This window comes from Diplotaxodon limnothrissa, linkage group LG7 (assembly GCF_057381915.1).
Source record: "Diplotaxodon limnothrissa isolate DT_005_m linkage group LG7, D_limnothrissa_male_GT1.1, whole genome shotgun sequence".
Classification (NCBI taxonomy): Eukaryota; Metazoa; Chordata; class Actinopteri; order Cichliformes; family Cichlidae; genus Diplotaxodon; species Diplotaxodon limnothrissa.
The window spans coordinates 38,937,839-38,957,879 of NC_140602.1; the positions used below are offsets into that span (position 1 = coordinate 38,937,839).

At 37.8% G+C, this 20,041-nt stretch overlaps 1 protein-coding gene across 1 annotated transcript in view; it reads left to right on the forward strand.

Annotated features, from left to right (window-relative positions):
- Positions 1-17,365, forward strand: part of LOC146628738 (uncharacterized) — a gene marked incomplete at its 5' end in the record, with an annotated part of 54,347 nt that extends 36,982 nt beyond the window's left edge. Inside the window, 36 exons of the mRNA XM_085357076.1 lie at positions 435-509; positions 1,497-1,716; positions 1,948-2,175; positions 2,265-2,406; positions 2,626-2,795; positions 4,440-4,555; positions 5,017-5,180; positions 5,674-5,824; positions 5,984-6,052; positions 6,240-6,329; positions 6,505-6,642; positions 6,768-6,898; positions 7,117-7,202; positions 8,387-8,513; positions 8,663-8,759; positions 9,009-9,152; positions 9,649-9,726; positions 9,877-9,954; positions 10,123-10,143; positions 10,624-10,665; positions 10,803-10,835; positions 12,531-12,554; positions 12,708-12,761; positions 13,080-13,094; positions 13,281-13,301; positions 13,418-13,444; positions 14,412-14,500; positions 14,594-14,740; positions 15,039-15,162; positions 15,253-15,306; positions 15,455-15,532; positions 15,743-15,890; positions 16,109-16,165; positions 16,401-16,493; positions 16,602-16,761; positions 17,080-17,365. Of these exons, the coding sequence (XP_085213202.1) occupies positions 435-509; positions 1,497-1,716; positions 1,948-2,175; positions 2,265-2,406; positions 2,626-2,795; positions 4,440-4,555; positions 5,017-5,180; positions 5,674-5,824; positions 5,984-6,052; positions 6,240-6,329; positions 6,505-6,642; positions 6,768-6,898; positions 7,117-7,202; positions 8,387-8,513; positions 8,663-8,759; positions 9,009-9,152; positions 9,649-9,726; positions 9,877-9,954; positions 10,123-10,143; positions 10,624-10,665; positions 10,803-10,835; positions 12,531-12,554; positions 12,708-12,761; positions 13,080-13,094; positions 13,281-13,301; positions 13,418-13,444; positions 14,412-14,500; positions 14,594-14,740; positions 15,039-15,162; positions 15,253-15,306; positions 15,455-15,532; positions 15,743-15,890; positions 16,109-16,165; positions 16,401-16,493; positions 16,602-16,761; positions 17,080-17,365 (3,777 nt within the window). The remainder of the gene's footprint in view (positions 1-434; positions 510-1,496; positions 1,717-1,947; positions 2,176-2,264; positions 2,407-2,625; positions 2,796-4,439; positions 4,556-5,016; positions 5,181-5,673; positions 5,825-5,983; positions 6,053-6,239; positions 6,330-6,504; positions 6,643-6,767; positions 6,899-7,116; positions 7,203-8,386; positions 8,514-8,662; positions 8,760-9,008; positions 9,153-9,648; positions 9,727-9,876; positions 9,955-10,122; positions 10,144-10,623; positions 10,666-10,802; positions 10,836-12,530; positions 12,555-12,707; positions 12,762-13,079; positions 13,095-13,280; positions 13,302-13,417; positions 13,445-14,411; positions 14,501-14,593; positions 14,741-15,038; positions 15,163-15,252; positions 15,307-15,454; positions 15,533-15,742; positions 15,891-16,108; positions 16,166-16,400; positions 16,494-16,601; positions 16,762-17,079) is intronic.
- Between the last annotated feature and the right edge of the window lie 2,676 nt (positions 17,366-20,041).

A 20,041-nucleotide genomic window follows, 5' to 3' on the forward strand; every position in this document is an offset into this window, starting at 1 on the left:
ATTTGCATGTGTCCTTTTGGTCCTGGGTTACTTTTCTTTCTATTCAACATTCCCATCAAAATACATTGCCAACAGGTCATTCCCTCACCTTTTGGTTAACGTTGTTTTTCTTCTTTTTGATCAAATTGACTGGATAGAATAAACTACTAACAAAGGCCTGTCTATGTTTTATAATGTTGACTTTGGGCTAACTTGCTTGGTACTAATAATACTCACATGGGTTCTCACCATATGGTAAGTGTTCATCAAGTTCATAGAATAAAGATAATAACAATTCTATTAACCACCTTTATAACTAACCCCTCAAACCTTTTAACTATATTGACTTTTATTGTTGCAGAACTGTTTTTCAGTGTGCTTGGTTGTGGGTTGTTTTGACTTTGTACACAAACTTTGCTGATTTTTTTTTTCTTTGTATTTGTCATGTTGTTCAGTCCCTTGTCCAAGCCAGGAAGGCAGGAATCACATCTGCAATGGCTGCTCGATCATCAATTAAGGATGAGGAGCTGGTGAGTATGCGGGGGAAAAAAACTTCTGCTTTGCATCTTGGAGATTGTCGGTTTCAAAAACTTCCCAGTGACACAGTTTTCATGGTTGTGACTCCATCGGCCTTTCAGCATAAGCACGTCCTTATAACTGATAAGGGGTTTTTTTTTGTCATTATACTATATCCCGTATAATGACTTAGAAAAGCTCATTCATGCTTTTGTAACGTCAAGACTAGATTACTGTAACTCACTCTATTCTGGTCTCCATGTTACCCTTCTACATAGATTACAGACAGTTCAGAATGCTGCGGCACGTATTCTAAATAAAACCAAGAAGTTTGACCATATTACTCCGGTTCTTGCTGAGCTGCATTGGCTGCCTATCAAATACCGTATTCAATTTAAAATTTTGCTGCTTACTTTTAAAATTATCAATAATACTGCACCAACCTATCTTAAGGAACTTTTAAACCCTTATGTCCCTGCCAGGGCTTTAAGGTCATCCTCGCAGTTATTGTTAGTTCAGCCCAGATCTCGGTTGAAATCTAGAGGCGATCGATCGTTTGCCTTTGCTGCACCTGAGTTATGGAACAGCCTCCCGATTGGCATTCGGGAGTCTGATTCTATTTTTTCTTTTAAAGCACGCCTTAAAACTTATCTTTTTGAACTTGCCTTTTCTACCCGTTAAATGCTGACTGTTAACTGCGACCTATTGCATTAACTTTTTACTATTCTTTCATTCTTGGTGTTCTCTATCATGCGGCACTGGGTCTGCTATAATCTATGTGCTGCACTCCATTTTATTAGTGGCTTTCTACTGTGAACATTGTCTGCTGTTCTTATTATATTTGATATTAATGCTCTTAACTGTATTATTTTATTGTTTTTTGTAAAGCACTTTGGTATGCCTAGGCTTTTAATGTGCTCTATAAATAAAGGTTGTTGTTGTTGTTTGTTTTTGTTTCCCTGGATTAGGACTTTTAAAAATAGATCTTCTTCCTTCTGTAGAAAAATCATGTCTACAAGAAGACCCTGCAGGCTCTTATCTACCCCATATCTTGCACCACACCACATAACTTCGAGGTGTGGACAGCGACTACACCTACATACTGCTATGAGTGTGAGGGGCTCCTGTGGGGAATCGCACGGCAAGGCATGCGTTGTTCTGAGTGTGGTGTCAAGTGCCATGAAAAGTGCCAAGAATTACTGAATGCTGACTGTCTGCAGCGTGAGTACTAAGGAAATGTTTCACAGAAGTTTCCATCAGGGATCTGAAACTACATTTTTACGTTATCGGGAAGCTGTTTCATTACAATTTTGTCTCAAATGTTTAAGAATATTTTCCCCACATTAAAAATCATTTTTATTTAACTTGTAACCACTGAAGTGGCATATGTATATTTTTTAGTTTCAAGCCTTTTCGGTCTGTTTTTTCTTTTTTTTTAAAATAAATATTTAGGTGCGGCAGAGAAGAGCTCTAAGCATGGAGCTGAAGACCGCACTCAAAATATCATCATGGCCATGAAGGACAGGATGAAGATCAGGGAAAGGAACAAACCAGAAATCTTTGAGCTGATCAGGGAAGTGTTTGTCATCAGCAAAGCCATCCATGCACAGCAGATGAAAACCATCAAACAAAGCGTATTGGATGGGACGTCAAAGTGGTCAGCCAAGATCACAATCACAGGTATTTTGCCATCACAGCTCAACGACAACTTTGGAGCTATGTTACATGTGCTCTCTGTAATTTTTTATTGTTTCTTATGTCTTGGTTAGTTGTTTGTGCACAAGGACTTCAGGCAAAAGACAAGACAGGATCCAGTGATCCGTATGTCACTGTTCAGGTGGGCAAGACCAAGAAGAGAACAAAGACCATCTATGGAAACCTCAATCCAGTCTGGGAGGAAAAGTTCCATTTGTGAGTCGTTTCTTGGTTATGAAATCAAAAAAGTTGTTTGGGGGGGGGTTGTTGTGTTTTGGTTTTTTTTTTTGTTCCTTGAGTGCTTGTTATCAGTAGTGCTATAAGTGCTCACCTTAATTACTCCCTTGTAGTATCTATCATCTTGTAACTTAATATTATTCAGTTTATGTTTCTTTTTTGCTCCTTTTTTTGTTTTGTTTTGTTTTGTTTTGTTAGTGAGTGCCACAATTCCTCAGACCGAATCAAAGTGCGAGTGTGGGATGAAGATGATGACATCAAGTCCAGAGTGAAGCAGCGTCTGAAGAGGGAATCTGACGATTTCCTGGGACAGAGCATCATTGAAGTCCGAACGCTGAGCGGAGAAATGGATGTCTGGTATAACCTGGGTCAGTTGGCTTTCTTGTCTTTTTTTAATAGACATCATGAAGAAAACTGTATAGCATATGCGGAGGGGAGGCAGCGTCACAGAACGCACAGTGTAAGTGGTCATAATGGGTCCTCGACAGCGCAATCTGAGAGGTAGTGTGAATATGACTTTCAAGTAAAGCTCAGCTAAATTTATTTATGTATTTATCTTTTTTGTTAAATGCATCAATACCTACTAAAACTCCCAATATCTACTCCCAATCTTTTGGTCACACCTTGTATCATGTTACCATGCCTGTTTATAACCTGGATCTCATCTGCTTGTTACATCAATTTCACATCTGTATGTTTTTGTTTGGCGCTAAAAGCCTTGCTTTCAGCAAGTCCAGTCTGTTGTTTGTACCTCCTTAGTCACATCTCCTTTCCCTGCAGCAAACATATTTATACCCAGGCATGTTGCTTCCCTAAGGCCTGTGTTGGTCTGCATGAAAATACTAGCTTATTTGATTACATTTTAAATGAGTTTCTCCCTGCTAGCAAGAAGTTGTGATAATTTTAAGGAAAAAGTTTCACGATAATCCCCCAATTCTATCCCTAGGGTGTGCAGGCAGTTTCATTAGGATGATGCCTGAACAAAATAATTAACAAGTATACAGGATCTGATTTCTCAGGCCTGTGTGCTAGTCTACATGAGCACTAGTTGTGCAGCATGAATATATGTAGCTTGAATACCTCTCAGGATAAAATCTAATCCCAGTCTTGTGGGCAAACAAATGTTGTCTTTAGAATAATATTTCTGAATTACTGTCTCTGCGTCTTCGTATCTCTTCATATGTTGTATGTAAGGGTGAGGTGTTCACTTTTCTTAAGCACATTTTTTTGTTCATACTTGATTAAAGTGCTAAAATTGACCTGACAGCAGCAGTAATAAATCTTCAAGTGCAACAGCTTGTCACTGAATATGAATGTGCCCATAAATCTACCGTTGTTGTTGTTTTGTGTGGGGGTTTTTTTGTTTGTTTTTTTAAGCTAGGAGATTTGACTTGCTTGGTTTAATATCTCCCTGAAAACTGTATGATCAAATATTTATTTTGATAGGTTTTATTATGAATTGGATTTGAATGCTTAATTAATGATTAATGATGTAATATACCTAGTTCATGAGAGAAAGGGGGGAAAAAACAAAACATTTTCACTATCTCTTTCTCCCTCCCTCTCTGACTCTCTTCCTTTCACCTCCTGATATGTGATTATCAAGTAGCAGCACTCCAGTCGGAAATCGACCACTCTAGCGACATGTACAAATTACCCCAAATGATTTGCCTGTCAGGGCAAATAGCAGGGGTGAGCCGCCAAGAACTCCACCTCCAGAAACACTCTAGCTCAAATGTCTTCTGTTATCAGGCACATACTCATGCAGCCCATTGCCTTTGTTACACTCACTATCAGCTGGAGGACTTCTATTATCATCGCTGACTCTGGACGACCATCAAACTGTAGAAACAGAAGCCCTTACAATAGAATTGCCAAGCTAATAGTCTGTGATTAGGGTTGTGTTAACAGACCTAGTTTAGAGTGCCTTTGGTGTCACAGATTTGGACTCAAGTTATGAATCAAGACATTCCCGATGTGCATCTGATTGACTGTTTTGTACTTAAATACAGAGAAGAGGACAGACAAATCAGCTGTGTCTGGTGCCATTCGCCTCCAAATCAACGTGGAGATCAAAGGAGAGGAGAAAGTGGCTCCATATCACGTGCAGTACACTTGTTTGCATGAGGTATATGATTCACAGAATCACGATTAATTACCTAGACACGCTGGATATTCAGCAACTTCTCCACACAAAGGGTTTGCATAAGTGGTTGCAACCACTATTGTAGCTGTTTCAATGTGTTGCACAGATTGACTGCAGACGTGATAGATTTGGACAGGATTAAAGGCACAGTGATATTTCCATAATCCAACCTCTTCCCTGAAAAAAACAAATCAAATTTTGAATCAGGGCTAAAGGACATGTGCTTATGAAACTGAAAATCCTATAATCTGTCAAACCAAAGCTTTTCAAGTCTGTATTCTACACACATCCAGTAAAAATAATATTAAGCGTAAATTGCAACAATCTCATCATATTTGTTTCAGTAAAAAGCCACCATAACTTTACCATCCTTCTCACGCTTTAGTGTTAGCTCTGAAGTTCATGTGAATTAGATCAAGTCTGTCCATTTCTTCCCATTACAGAACTTGTTCCATCATTCAACTGATGTACTTGGTCAAGGTGTGGTAAAAATTCCAGAGGCTCGTGGAGACGATTCTTGGAAAGTCTACTTTGATGATGTGGGACAGGAAGTAGTGGATGAGTTTGCCATGCGCTATGGGATTGAGTCCATCTACCAGGCCATGACGTGAGTCTAAAAACACAGTGAATTGGACTGTCTTCTTACCTGTCAATATGTGTTACCTCTTTATTCCCCATGTTCCTTTCCCTGTCTTTTGAGGTCATATCAATAAACCTCTTGGTGCCATTGTCATTCTCTGGCCTTCAGATGAGGTACAGTCAATTATAAACAGGGTGAGGATGGATGTGTCTCACTGCAGTGTCATCATCCATACAGATGACTATTAGCTAGGTCAATCATTCGCAGAAAAATGCTTCAGTGGGCTATTATTCAGTCTAAATGTGTCAGGTAGGTGATGGGCAGATAGCACGACAATTCCTAATAGAAATTGTCACGTGAAAACAAGAGCCTGTAGTACATGCAGACTGTCCAAATAAAGGTATTTGAACTGGATGCTGACATTATTGCAACAAAGTGTAAGCAGGTACACATTGTTGAAGAAGTCTTAAGGCCTCCCACCCAAGTACTTACCAAGCTTTGCATTTGCTACTCTATGCAGGCACTTTGCCTGTCTGTCTTCTAAGTACATGTGTCCTGGAGTCCCTGCAGTGATGAGCACCCTGCTGGCCAATATCAATGCCTTCTACGCCCACACAACAGCCTCCACCAATGTTTCTGCCTCCGACCGCTTTGCTGCTTCTAATTTTGGGGTTTGTACTACTGACACACACACAGACACAGTAAAGTACTTTGTTTTGTTTTATTTTATTTTCTCTTCCTTTCTTCGCTATTGCATTTTATGCACAAATAGATTGCCAAACTTCTTTCTAATATAGGAACATGTTTTTCCCCCTTTTCTTCCCATACAGAAAGAACGCTTTGTCAAGCTCTTAGACCAGCTGCACAACTCCTTACGCATTGACCTTTCTAGTTATAGGGTGAGATTCTTGTATCACTACTAGTGTCTTGTTTTCTAAATGTACATGTCTAATATTTTTGTGCCAGTAAAAAACAAAAAAAAGAATTTTTTCATCATCTGATCAATGAATATTTTTTGTGCAAATTGTGCCAACAGTCTTTGAAAAGTGTGAAAACTTGTAAACTAAACGTGTTTTTCTTCTTTAGAATCACTTCCCTGCCAGCAGCAAGGATCGCCTGCAAGATCTGAAATCCACTGTGGACCTTCTAACCAGCATTACCTTTTTCAGGATGAAGGTAGGTAACATTGCATATTCTTTATCTGTAGTTCAGCTTTGTAGTATCTTCTTATCAGTTTGTTGACTTGAATGTTTTTTCCCTTGAAGTTGTTGCCAGATATTGACAAGTTGATAAAATATCCCTTGTTTACAGTCATCTACTGACTCTGTAGCTATCTTCATCTTCTTTCCAGGTCCAGGAGTTACAGTCTCCGCCCAGAGCCAGTCAAGTTGTGAGGGATTGTGTCAAAGCTTGCCTCAACTCTACATACGACTACATTTTCAATAACTGCCACGAGCTGTACAGCAGACAATACCAGCCTGTGGACACGGTGAGTCACACAGCTGCAGGATACAATGTGCAGCTATCAGACTCTGTAGCAGCAGGCCGGTGAATAAATGTTTCAATAAAGGGGCGACTATAATGTTAACTGTTTTCCTTTTGGTTTTTATTCAGAACAAGGAGGAGCTTCCTCTGGAGGAGCAGGGTCCAAGCATTAAGAATCTGGACTTCTGGCCCAAACTCATCATGCTCATTGTTTCCATCATTGAAGAAGACAGAAACTCCTACACACCTGTACTGAACCAGTGAGTCATGCAACTCTACTCCTAAAATATTCAAGCCGCTTGAATACATCAAAATCAGGTCTCCTTATTTTTAGGTTTTACTTCAACTGCAGTAGTTCAACAAAATGTTTTTCTTGATTCTTTTTCCAGAGATCTAGGACATTTTTATGGATGCTTGCATTAATTAAACTCAGGAATCCACTAGGTTTCACCTTGTCACATCTTCCCATCTGTCTCAGGTTCCCTCAAGAACTTAATGTAGGAAAGGTGTCAGCAGAGGTCATGTGGACATTGTTTGCACAGGACATGAAGTATGCTATGGAAGGTAGGTCTTGGTATTCTGGACTCTTTATAAGATTATTCTGCTGGGTTAGACTGTGGAGGTGCACTGTAGTTTGTCTGCTAGAAGTAAAGGAAAAAGCTGGAGAGTCAGGGTGTGATAACAAGCATATGAGAAAAGAAGCTCTGGGAACCTAAAATGACCAGAAGGGGAGAGGAAATACTGGGGTAGCAATGACACAATGGAACAGAAGAAGTTGGAGAGAATATAATAAATGTGCTAGGATTGAAAGCTGCTTATGTGTCCCTGGAGCCTCTCTGCACTTTTTCTCTATTATACTGTACTCCACAGCGCTATTGGTGTTCAGAGACACCCGGTTTTTATTCTAGCCCTTGTCCTCAAAATGAATCCCCTACAGAGACTAGTGTGAAATATCTGTTTCACAAAATGCATCAAAACACACAAGTGGCGCCTTCTTTATTTTCAATCTGAATAAACATGAAAAGTTCATAGATGGAGAGTTTGCTACAGAGACGAAACACTGAGTGCTTACGATTCAAAGCTCTAGCTGTTATTTTTAAGCATGTCAATAAAAAAGAACCTGCATCTGCTCATTTTAAGGCTAATCAATATTTTGTAAACATTTTAAAGTTCTCACAGTCTTTGATTGTATTACTACCTTATATCTGTGTAGCTGCAGTTCAAGCAGGCCACGCCATTGCTTGATATTAATACATCTCATCTCAGAAAAAACATTCAAAGCGAATAAAGCAAAGACTTTTAGAATTTAGTCACACCACATTCTACAGTGAGCAAATACATAAAATGGGATTAGTGTGTGTGTTCTTTCGTCTTTGTTGAGCATTAGGCCGTCAGAGAACATGTTTCCCAAAGAAAGCTTTTGGATTAGTCCGATTTTTTTTTCCTTTAATAAGAGGATACTGTAGAATTATTTTACAAGTTCATTCAGAATTTAAGTGAAGAACAACGACATACACTAGAATTTAGAAACGATTTCATGTTAAGGTGGGGTTTTTTTTGGGGGGGTGGGGTGTATGCATTGGGGTTCTTTGAGGTTTTGTTACAATACTCAGATGTCCATATGCACCATATGATTGCTTCACCTTACCTTTTGGCTGTCTTATATTAGCTTTTACTAAAATGGGGACGTTGACTTTAATCTTCACATCCCTAAGTTCATATGGCTCCTTATGTTTTTAAACCGGCAGAGCATGAGAAGCACAGGCTGTGTAAGAGCACAGACTACATGAACCTGCACTTCAAGGTCAAGTGGCTCTACAATGAATATGTCAAGGAGCTGCCAGTGTTTAAGGGTGTTGTACCAGACTACCCATCGTAAGTGCATTTGACCTTTTCAGTGACAGGCACAAGAAAAGGCAAATGTTATTGCCTTTTTTGACTTTGATAATCCATCTAAACAAAGATAAAAGGAACTGTGTTAAAAAAAAAAAACATATTTGCTAATCTTTATTTCTCACTTTTAGATGGTTTGTGCAGTTTGTGCTACAGTGGTTGGACGAAAATGAGGAAGTATCTATGGAATTTATGAATGGAGCTCTGGAAAGAGACAAAAAAGATGGAGTAAGAAAACTAGAACTTACCCTTTGATATGATATCTCTACGATACCTTTGAGGTTCTAATTTAAAATAGTGCTGAACTGAAAAAAGTTATCTTTGTGTTTACAGATACAGCCATGCTATCAGCATGGGGACATTAAAAAGCTGCTTTAAAATCTTGTTGATGTTCTTTAACATTCTGCTTGTAGATGTTGTTTTATCTACTATATGAGTGTTGATAAGAAGTAAGTGTCATTTGTGCACTCATCTCAGTTCCAGCAGACATCTGAGCATGCTCTGTTCTCCTGCTCTGTGGTGGACATCTTCACCCAGCTCAACCAGAGCTTTGAGATTATCAAGAAATTGGAATGTCCTGATCCTAGGGTCATGGCTCAGTATAGTCGCCGCTTTTCCAAGGTAATGTACTCCACCCGATGATGACATTTAAAGTCAAACTAGCTTGATCGAGCTGCATGAAATATGGTGTGCATTTGTGTTTAACAATTCTAGAATTAATAAAGATTTGCTTTAAACTTCCAATGTTTCTGAAAAATGACCACGAAATATGAGGGAAAAAACTATTAAACCACTATAGCAATGTCTTGTGGGACATTTTGACTTTTTGCAAAAGAGAATTTTTATATTGCTGGATTAAAAAGAATTGTTGAACTAGGCATAACAGTTCCCCCCTGTGGAAAAGTCTGCTGAGAAAAATGTCCTACTTTAGAATTTGTTTGTCTCCTTGCTACAGAATACATTAAAGCACATTTTGGAATATTTATGTTGATTAGCGAAACCCCCGAAGTACAATATTATCCCCCTTTGAAGAGATAAGAGAGAAATTTGATTTTAAATAGCTTTTTTTTTTTCGTAAATGCCGTTTAAATGCCTTTATTTCTACCTGTCTTTACAGACAATTGCCAAAGTTCTTCTGCAGTACAGTGCCATGCTGACCAAGAATTTTCCATCTTATATTGACAAAGAGAAGATTGTAAGTTTTTTTTTTTTTCCTGCCAATTTCTGCCATGTTTTTTTCAGCCAATTCTGCCAGTTGTGCTGAAAAAACATTTATTACATTGGACATGATACATAAAAAAAGATCACAAAATCACTCTTAACGTCTCTCTCTGTCTTCTTGTAGCCCTGTGTATTAATGAATAATGTTCAGCAGTTAAGAATCCAGCTGGAAAAGATGTTTGAGTCAATGGGTGCCAAACAGGTGAGTCTAAATATGATGGATATGAAGACATGATGCATAATGGTATCCGGTTTTGTTAATAAATTGGTAGCGTCACTCGTGTAGAAAAAAAGAAAAACATCAGTCATTCATGAAATTACATTTTAAATTTGCTGTACAACAGTTGCATTTGTGTCTTTCATGTGTCAGATTGCAATACAAGAAGCATTGGTGCGTACAGTAGTGGTAGTTTAGCTAATTTAAAGTAAATGGCAAATGTTAATGGATTAAGATGTGTTAAGATGTGACATAGTAGCATTTGCTTACGCTTTGAATATTATCTTATATTCAGATCTGTATGCTTAATGCCTGATGTGAAGCTGTCAGTGAAAGTGTAGCCCTAGATCAGTGGTTACAGTGGTTAGCCCTATGCTTCTTAATAGACAGAGTATTGAAGCAGAGACTTAATTTAGTCATGTCCTCCATATCAATATTGTAGCTAGAGCATTGAAAATCAATAGCTTTTCTCCTAGCTGTTACCTCCCCACTGCCTTCATTCCCTACAACATTTCTGCATGCAGTATCATAGCTATATGGAACCCTTTTTAAATTTTTTTTATTTAACTTATACTGTTGGAGTGATCGTAGGATGATAGCTGTGGGATGCTGTAGCCTATATTTCAACCAAATGTTTTCACTTTACAATTGAAGCAAAATGAAATCATAGAAGAGGAGGAGGAAGAAGAAGAAGAGGTACGGTTCCAATATAGTCTGGTCAGGGTGGATATTTATCCATATAAATGTACATCTTTCTAATATAATTAAATCATTTTCATGGTGTGCTGTGGAGCACCGTATTGATTATTTCCTTTATGCTGTGGCTTGAGTAGCAGGTTGCAATTGAGGATGAAGCAAAGGCTCCGGTGGGTATTGTGGATTGCAGCAGTTAGACTTTAACTAATCAATAATTAAATTTATTGTAATATATCATAGTTCAGTCTTGTTAGCCTGTAGTTTACATTGTGCAATATTTACTTTAAACCAGTAGTGTCATAATCTTATGTAGTCCACAACCTTCCTTTATCATGCAGAGTAGCTGAAGTACCCTCTCAAAGCTCTTGTGTGTCACAGTGAATGTTGATTTAGCTTCCTTAGCTTGTAGATCGGTTGCAATTTTGGGGGTGATTCCTTTTTTTAATATAAGTGTAACCTGCTGATTCCATTTGTTTTTTCTAAGAACTATCACTGAGCATATACAAACAGAAACATCTTCTCTTTGTTATAAAATCTTTTTAAAATATAAGAAGATGTTAAACGTTGTAAAAAAAAAAAAAGATACAAATAACAACGTTCTAGTTACTTTTAGCCTTTGTTAGCTTCTTTGAAGTAAGTCTATTCAGCTTGGTTAAGGTCATTTGAGTGTGTTATTGTGTTTGCTTTTACAAACGTTTTAATTGTGGTCTCCTTCCAAGCTGCTTTGGTGAACTTTGCGTCTAATGACGTGTTAGCCTGTAGCTGTTAATGTGTGCACATCTACTTGCCTGCGCGTGTTGCGCATATATTACAGTTCTTGACCTTCATTGGTGCGTTTGTTTTTGTAGTTTGATTGTCGTGTTTATTTTTAGGGTGATTCCTCAACATAATCATAGATGAAAGGCATTAACTGAAACATAGTGAATGCTCTGTGTGTGCGGGTGTCTCAGACTGGCACTTCCATTAATTACATCACTGAATATTGAGTAAAAGGAAAATAGTTTGCATAATATTATTACAAAATCTTATTCCTTGACTGTGATGGGTCACTGACGGATTTGCTATATTTGTTATATTGATATATATACATGTGTATATATGGTATATTTCTGCTCACATTCTGCAACTTCTGTCAGTGCTGTGCTACTGGAAACAGAATTTTCCAGAGGAACCTACCCAAGGGATAAATACAGTTTCATCTAATCCAATCTATCTAATCTAATCATATTTACCACCACCTTTTTATCACCTACTTTAACCCATGTGGTAGTAATAATAGGCAGGTAACCTGTATTGTGAATTATTATGATTATTTACAATATTGACTAGAAATAACAGGTACTTGTATTTTGCTTCATGTCTCTTAATGCAATTACATAAATAATATGTGATATTTTACTGTAAAACCAATATAATAGTGATAACAAATTAACAGTTAATTAAAAAAATATTAATTTAGCATAAATATTCCATTTAGCAATACCTTATCGACAACAAATTACCACAAATTCAATAGAAAGAAAGCCACAATGGATAGCTACTGAGCTTAACTGTCTGATAAACTAAATGCAGCAAAATGTGGTGTTGCTACTGCCCCATTTACTTAAATTAACACAAAGTTGGTATCAAAATAAAGACATTTCTTTTGCGGACTAGGAAACTTTAACTAGGAAAGTCTTAATATGAATATTTTTTAGCTTATTTTACCCATTACTCTCTTGCTAGTTGGCTAATAAAGCACTCACTCTTTTTTACAGTCCAGTTCAGCTCTTCATTCATTGAAGTGAACTTCTGTAATTATGGAAAATCTATTTCTTTGCACAGAGTAAAGTCAAAGTCATGTCTTTTGTTTTCTCTTTTTCTAGCTCAACTCTACATTAGAATGGGAGGCAAGTCCAATGTATATGTATACATGTTTACATGCCTGCATATACTCACTTGGAAGAAAAGTCTTTTTTTCTTTTTTCTTTTTTTAATATGGTGTGGCGGGTAATGATGAGCCTTACATATTTTGTGTGTTGTCTTTTAACCACCACTCATAGTTTGAGGAGAGTGAGGAAGAGGAAGAGGAAATAAGGGAGAAAATAGAGGCTGAGGTTTGTTGCAGTCCAGAATAGTTTTAACTTCATTCACTTTCAAGTCATTCTTGTGCTCCTATTCCCCCATTGTACTGTGCCTACTCCCAGCAACGGCAGTCATAATCAGTCCTACTGCAACAACAGTTCCTTGTGTTGATCATAGTGGAGTTGATTGAGTTTGTGTCATCAGTTGGGGTGGGAATCTTCCAGTGGCATTTTCCCTGGTTCTCTGCAAACCTGCTCTTATTCCCTGTTAAAGCATTTCGGAGTCTTCTGCTATTGCTTTCCTTTAATTCTTGTTTTTTCTTTGCAATTTCCCCTTTTTTAATGCAATAGTCTGACATGGAGAAGGTGGGTATCAATATCACACACTTTTTCACTTTGAAAAACTTTCAGTATTTATAGTTGAATTTAAATTTTTATACATATTATTTGCCTGGTTGAAAAAGGGGGGGGGAAAAAAAGTTTTTTGACCATTTTTTTTAAACTTTTGTTTATCTCTAATAAAAAACAAACAAACATTCCCATCACACAAAGATGGATGCACCAGTAGAAAAGGTAGGCAATCCTTTTTTCCACAACACCTTGTGGAATCAACCTCTTGTAGTTTCCCAGGTATTATAAATTATTCCGTTATTAACCGTGGTTATCTTCACCTTTCTGTGCCAATGTAGACTGAAAATGCATTTGAAGACAAAAAGGTGAGTGTAGGTACACAGACACATCCATTGTGAATATTTCCATACACGCCAAAAGCTGGAAAAAAAAATGCAGCATATGCAGCATCAATTCATTCCTAGCGCCTTTCCTTCCCTGCAGCCTCTCATCACGGTGCTTAGCACAACCCTCTGTTTATTCTCACTAATGGTGCTACCTAACCCTGACAAGCCATGAATCAAAAGGCCATTGAATCATTGACTTAATGAGCCACACCATGGCTTCATCCATATGGCTTAGCTCCCCTCCAGGCAGTGCTAATTTAGATGATGCCTCAGTTATACCTGAGTCAGATATACTTGAGTTACAGTAATTCAAGAATTTTTTCCCTACTTTTTCCCTTCAGCCTGTCCTTGTAAGTCTTATTGCTTGCAATACATCTACTACATTTTTTTTTTTTTTTTGGGGGGGGGGGGGTGTAAATGTTCCACCTCTGGAAAGTTGAAGACTGCTGTGAAAAAAGTGTGATTGCTCTGATGTATGCGTGTGTAATTTCTTTTTCAAGGGTGTCTGATATTGAAATTACTGTGCTGCAGGAGGATGGAATACAGACATTTTACAACTTGAAAAAAGCTGCATAACACCCACAAGCTATTCAGGTTTCCATGAAAATCTTAAAATCGTGCTGCCATTCACTGCTTCTTGGCTTTTACTGTGAAGTGCAGCTTTTAGAGGTTCAAAGGTAATTTGTGCTATTTTGGCCCAAAGTTGCAAATGTCAGATTGAAACTCTTATATGAACTGCTGGTTGATGGTTCCAGGAATTCCATTCACTGGAAAACCTGGCACCTCCATTCTACATTCAGTTGAATATGCTTGATTTTCAAAGTTTCAAAAACTTTTTTCTGCCAAAATATTTCAGAGCTCTTCTTATACCATATGCGCAACACAAAAGCCTCAGTCAAAATGATTCATTATCCCTCCTGGGCATGATGTCTTTGCTTGTCTTTAGATGGACACAGAGGCTTGTGACTTGCTGAATGACCTGCAGGTGAGGCTGAACAATGTGCTGGATGATCTAAGTAGAACCTTTGGGAACAGGTATGTACATTGTACTGGTGTGTATACAACTGTGAAAGCTAACACACATTTGTGCTGATTGATAATGTATTTATTTATTTATTTTAATTCCAGTTTCCAGACTCGCATCAGCGAGTGTATGCGACAAATGGCATCTTTGCTGTACCAGATCAAAGGACCAGTCAATGCCAACAACAAAAACCAGGTGGAGGCTGACTCTGACAACATGCTACGGCCACTCATGGACTTCCTGGATGGAAAGTGAGTAGTTGTTTTAGCCAAACTACGGTGTTTTCTGTTTATTCATTGAATTGTCCTGTAGTCTATTTTTTTTTTTTTTTTGCTGAGATAATTTGGTGATTAATTAATTTGGTAAAATGTTTTTTCAGAGCAAAAAAGACGTTTTTGCAACTGCAAAACTGTTAATTGTGCATTTTTGCTAAAAGACATATTTTTTTCCATTCATGAATGACTTCTCAGTATTGTTTATATGTTTAAAAGGAATAATACAAGCACTTGTGAGAGTATGTTTACAACGTCTATGTGTGTGTTCTTGCAGACTGACACTGTTTGCTACTGTGTGTGAGAAGACTGTATTGAAGCGTGTGCTCAAGGAGCTATGGAGGATTGTAATGACCAGCCTGGAGAAGACTATTGTCCTGCCACAGGGCAATGATACCTTTGTGAGTCAGCATTGACTTTGCCTATTTCTAATATTACAAAATTATTAACTTTTTTCATACATAAAATTTTTTTTTAAAATTATATTCCAGGGAGCACAGATTCTCTCAGCTGCAAAAGAACTGGGTCAGCTCTCCAAACTCAAGGTATCATATTGCCTCCACATATCTGAACAATAAGTGTCCTCAAATGGGCTTCGGTGTTACCCTAATTTAAAGAAGTGTCCACAAAATGTGCTTACTAAGAGTGTAAGTATTTTTATTTCACCTTTTTGCTCACCATTTGGCTGTGTAGGATCACATGGCAGGGGAGGCTAAAAGCCTGTCCCCCAGGCAGTGTGCTGTCATGGATGTGGCACTGGACACAATTAAGGTCAGTTTGTACTCTGGGTTTTGGTTTCATTAGGATGCTGTCTCAGATTAGCTTCATCTGCTATTTATATCTGCTATTTATTCATTAATTCATTACTAAACTTTTTATTTTGCTGTAAAAGATGTCAGAATATTATGAAACAAAATATTGGATGCTTGCAGCTGTGCATCTAAATATTTATGACCTAACTCACCCTGTGTCTCTTTGCAGCAATATTTCCATGCAGGAGGGAATGGGCTGAAGAAGGCCTTCCTAGAGAAGAGTCCTGAGCTGTCCTCACTCCGCCACGCTCTGTCCCTCTATACTCAGACAACAGACACACTCATCAAGACGTTTGTGACCACACAACAAGCACAAGGTAACTGATAAAAGTATCTAATAGTAAAAAGGTACAGAAGAAAAGCCTTACCAAAGATAAACCAGCAGAGGGTGCTATGTGCTCATGATTAGAAAGGTCCTTTCACCAATTGCTCCATTTTTTTTTTCTTTTCTTTTTTTTTATGTGTTGTTGATGCTGGAACTTGTTGATGTATCATTGCTGTCTTCTCTTTATCTCCTGTGCTGCCTCTGTGCCAGTGCACAATGGAAAGGGTATTAGGTTAACTCCCAATGAAAAAATACAACCCAGCAGGGGTAGGTTTCATTGAAATCAACTGCCAACCTCCCTTTCTTCCCCACACAGTCTCCTTTTGCACAATTTGGTTTTGTCATTCTGTTGGTAGGTCATTCCTTACCCATCCTCTACATCTGCATTTCCCTTCCATCCTGACCCTGCGTTATTACTTGGTTTTCTTTTCTTTTCTGTATTTTGCCTACATGTGGTCACATGTAAACTTACTTAACGTGTGTGTGTTTTCATGAAAATTAGGATCAGGTGTGGACAAACCAATTGGAGAGGTGTGTATCCACATTGAGCTTTATACTCATCCAAAGAGTGGAGAGAGGAAAGTTACTGTTAAAGGTCAGTCTGAGTTTTTTTTTTTTTAAAGTGATGTAAAAAATGTGGCATTTTAAGCAACATTTGCTCTTCAGCTGACAACATTATCATGTTGCGCATTTATTACTACAGTTGTGGGGGCCAGTGACTTAAAATGGCAGACGTCTGGCATGTTCAGACCCTTTGTGGAGATCACCATGATCGGTCCTCACCTCAGTGACAAGAAACGGAAGTTCCAGACCAAGTCCAAGAACAACAGCTGGTCTCCCAAGTTCAATGAAACCTTCCATTTGTAAGTCCATTTGGGGTTTTTTTCCTCCAGATTTTGCAGTTTATGAAAAAATAAGCAAAACAGAAAAACTTGGAAAGACTAATTTTGGCTGCAGCTCATATGTAATTCAAATCTATATGTAAAATGTATATGTCCATTCGGGGATTTGCACAACAATATTTTGATTGATTTCCACTAGAAAAGTAAATATAAAATCATGTCAGTGGGTCATTGATGTTGAGACACTACCTGAAAGTCTTTTGCAGCTTTAAGCTGACAGATACACCATTAAGCTGTTGGAGAACTCAAAGCACGTAACGCTCTGTTCTCTCTTCACAGTGTTCTGGGTAACCAAGATGGCTTTGAGTGCTATGAGTTGCAAGCATGCGTCAAAGATTACTGTTTTGGTCGTGCCGACCGGGTGGTGGGTTTGGTCGTGCTGCAATTAAGAGACATCATGGAGAAAGGCAACTGCGCCTGCTGGTGCCCCCTTGGACAGCGTATATACATGGACGACACAGGCCTCACTGCCTTGCGAATCCTGTCTCAAAGGTCCAATGATGATGTGGCCAAGGAATTTGTGAGGTTGAAGTCAGAAACTCGATCAGCAGAGGAGGGCAGATGAGGATATCCGGAGAACAAGACGGAAAACAAAAGGATGGAAAATCCTCTCCGAGTTTTATTGTAGATGAACATGTGGACTCTTTCTTGGACCTGTGATGTGTCTTAGCTGCTGTTGACTGTTTGGTAGTGGGTTGCCATTTCTCTTACATCACTGCTATGTTCTCACCTTGGTTTTTTTTTTTGTTTGTTTGTTTGTTTGTTTTTTGACCAACAGTCACTTTGCAGTGTTCCTCAAACATCCATATTATTTGCTTTTCAGCAAACAGCCACATAAATGCTGGCTCACTCAAGCTTCACACTCAACAGCTGTTTCACAGGTTAGTGACCACTTACTCAGCTATTTAACCTTATTTGTAGCTCCTTTGTCATCAGCCGGAGCGGCACGGTGAGCATGTCATAGCCTCAAGGGAACAGATGATGCCAGGTCCTGTTGAAGGGCCAAACAAATCTCTGCACTTCCCTGGTGCAGAGATTGTGCAATAACCCCACCTCACCCCAAACTGTGGCCAAGTGTTTTATGCCTTACACTCTGCAAACTGTGAATGTGTGAAGTAGGCTTTTAAAAACCATATTCTCTATCTCCTTGGGTGATGGTTTGGGTAAATGTGAAAATACTATGTTTTATCTTATAAAGGAGTGTTTTGTTTGATGAATGAACGAGCACTAGCTAGGACACAATCCTGGTCAAGTACTGACATACTTTGTGAAATGAAGGTACTTAAAGTAACAAACCTTAATTTTGCTAATTTCACAGATCAATTTGAAGGATTAATTGGTTTAATGTGTGCCTTGCCATGTGAAGTTTCCAGCCCTATTTCCCTGGGAAAAGGAATAGCTAGATATAAAACCTGAGGGAATAAAAATCAGTAACAATAAGGTTTAACTAAAATCCTCATGAAAATTCACTGTGGAAGTTTAACAAGAGTGCTATTTGAGCCATCTTTATTTAGCTCATGTAGCCTAGTATAACCATGATGGTGTAACCATTTTATTTATTTATTTTATACGTATTTATTTTTGTGTTTCAAAACTTGTGATGGAATTATTGTTTACCACCAAAAATGGACGTATTTACCACGACAGTGTCAAAGGATTTGCACAGTGGTTGGTCTAAGCTGCTGATGTAGCCTAAATTGGGCCTGAATTGCAGCTTCATAACAAGTTGAAATACACACCCTCAAACTAAAAGTGACAAGCAAGTGCTTGTCATGCAATTAATAACCAAGGTAACCATGTGTGTCCTTGATTTAAGAGATAATTGTCTTGTTGAATTATTCATTTAGAAATAGTAGATGTTGAACTTTCTTCCAAAAAATAAAATCTGCATATCTGGACAAATATTTAAAGTTTACATATATAATTCTGTCCTGTTTTCTTCTACTCTTTGGAGTGGCCTTACTTTGATGAAAAGATAATAAATAAAGAAAAGTCATCTTTTTTTGCTTTGTTTTGTTTTCTTTTTTTAATTGCTTTTTTTTAAAGCCCTTGTATTTCCTTTGGCTTACAGCAATGATGACTAGCTACTTCTTTGCCCATAAAAATGTTCATTGTCCAGTTTTCCAAGTGATTTTCCATATCATTTTATTGGGTATATTTATCTGGGTTAGGTTTTCTTTTTAATGTGTTATAGTTAGTGTTACTTTATTCTTTCTGATGTTATAAAAGCTTTCCTTGGTCCTCCTTATTAGTTTACGATGGTTTTTTTTTTTTTCAGTTGTGTGGACTGAAGTGATGTGCGTCAGTGTTGTGATGTAATGGAAAATGTGAATGTTAGACTTAATGAAAAATGATTATTGCTCTATTATAAAACCCTCAGTGCGTGCACATTGTGAAACTGGTCACAACCACAACTCAATGCTCCTCTTTGTTACAGTGTATTAACCCCTGTGAATAATTAACGTTATTGGTTTAAGAGGGTCAATGTTTCACAGCCATTCTCTAAGCTACATGTTCCTTGTGCCAAGTTGCTACTGTTTATTTTTGATCACTTTTTTTGTGTTTTCAAAATTTTTAAACCCCTATGCTATCACTAAATCACTGCTGTAGTTATCAAGTACAGTATGTAAAACACTGTACTTCATTATTTGTGTAATCTTTGTCATTATTGTAAACTGTTGTTGCCATCTAAACATTCCAAATAATGAATTTTGTATAAAATATTTAATAAGTATTTATAAATCTTCTTGCCTGCTCTTTCTCCCACTACAATATGATAGCTTTTTCATTTCACCCAGTGGGTTATAAGAATGCAAATTCTTTATTTTCATTACCACAAACACAGTTGCATTCACTTTTATTGTTTGACGATAGGATTGCAAGATATAAATAAATAAAGATGATGCCCAGATGATTGTTTAAATCATCTGGGCGCACTGGCCCTTTTTCTTGAACTGATGCTGAACTCAGAGAAATAACACCCATCTCTTAATATAGTTTTGGCTTTGGGTTGTACAGCTGTGGTCGGTGGTTTTCGTGCACTCATCATGGGCATGAATGTCATAGTAATTTGGTGCTTTTAATGATTGATTTCCATGGTAGATTGTGCAGCATGCCTTATCTGATAGCCCTGTGTTGGTGTTGCTCCTGCATCATCATTATCATCATCATCATCATCATCACCACAAAGTCCAGCCTGTTTACCTATTGACTCATTATTGGTCATATTCAACTACAAACG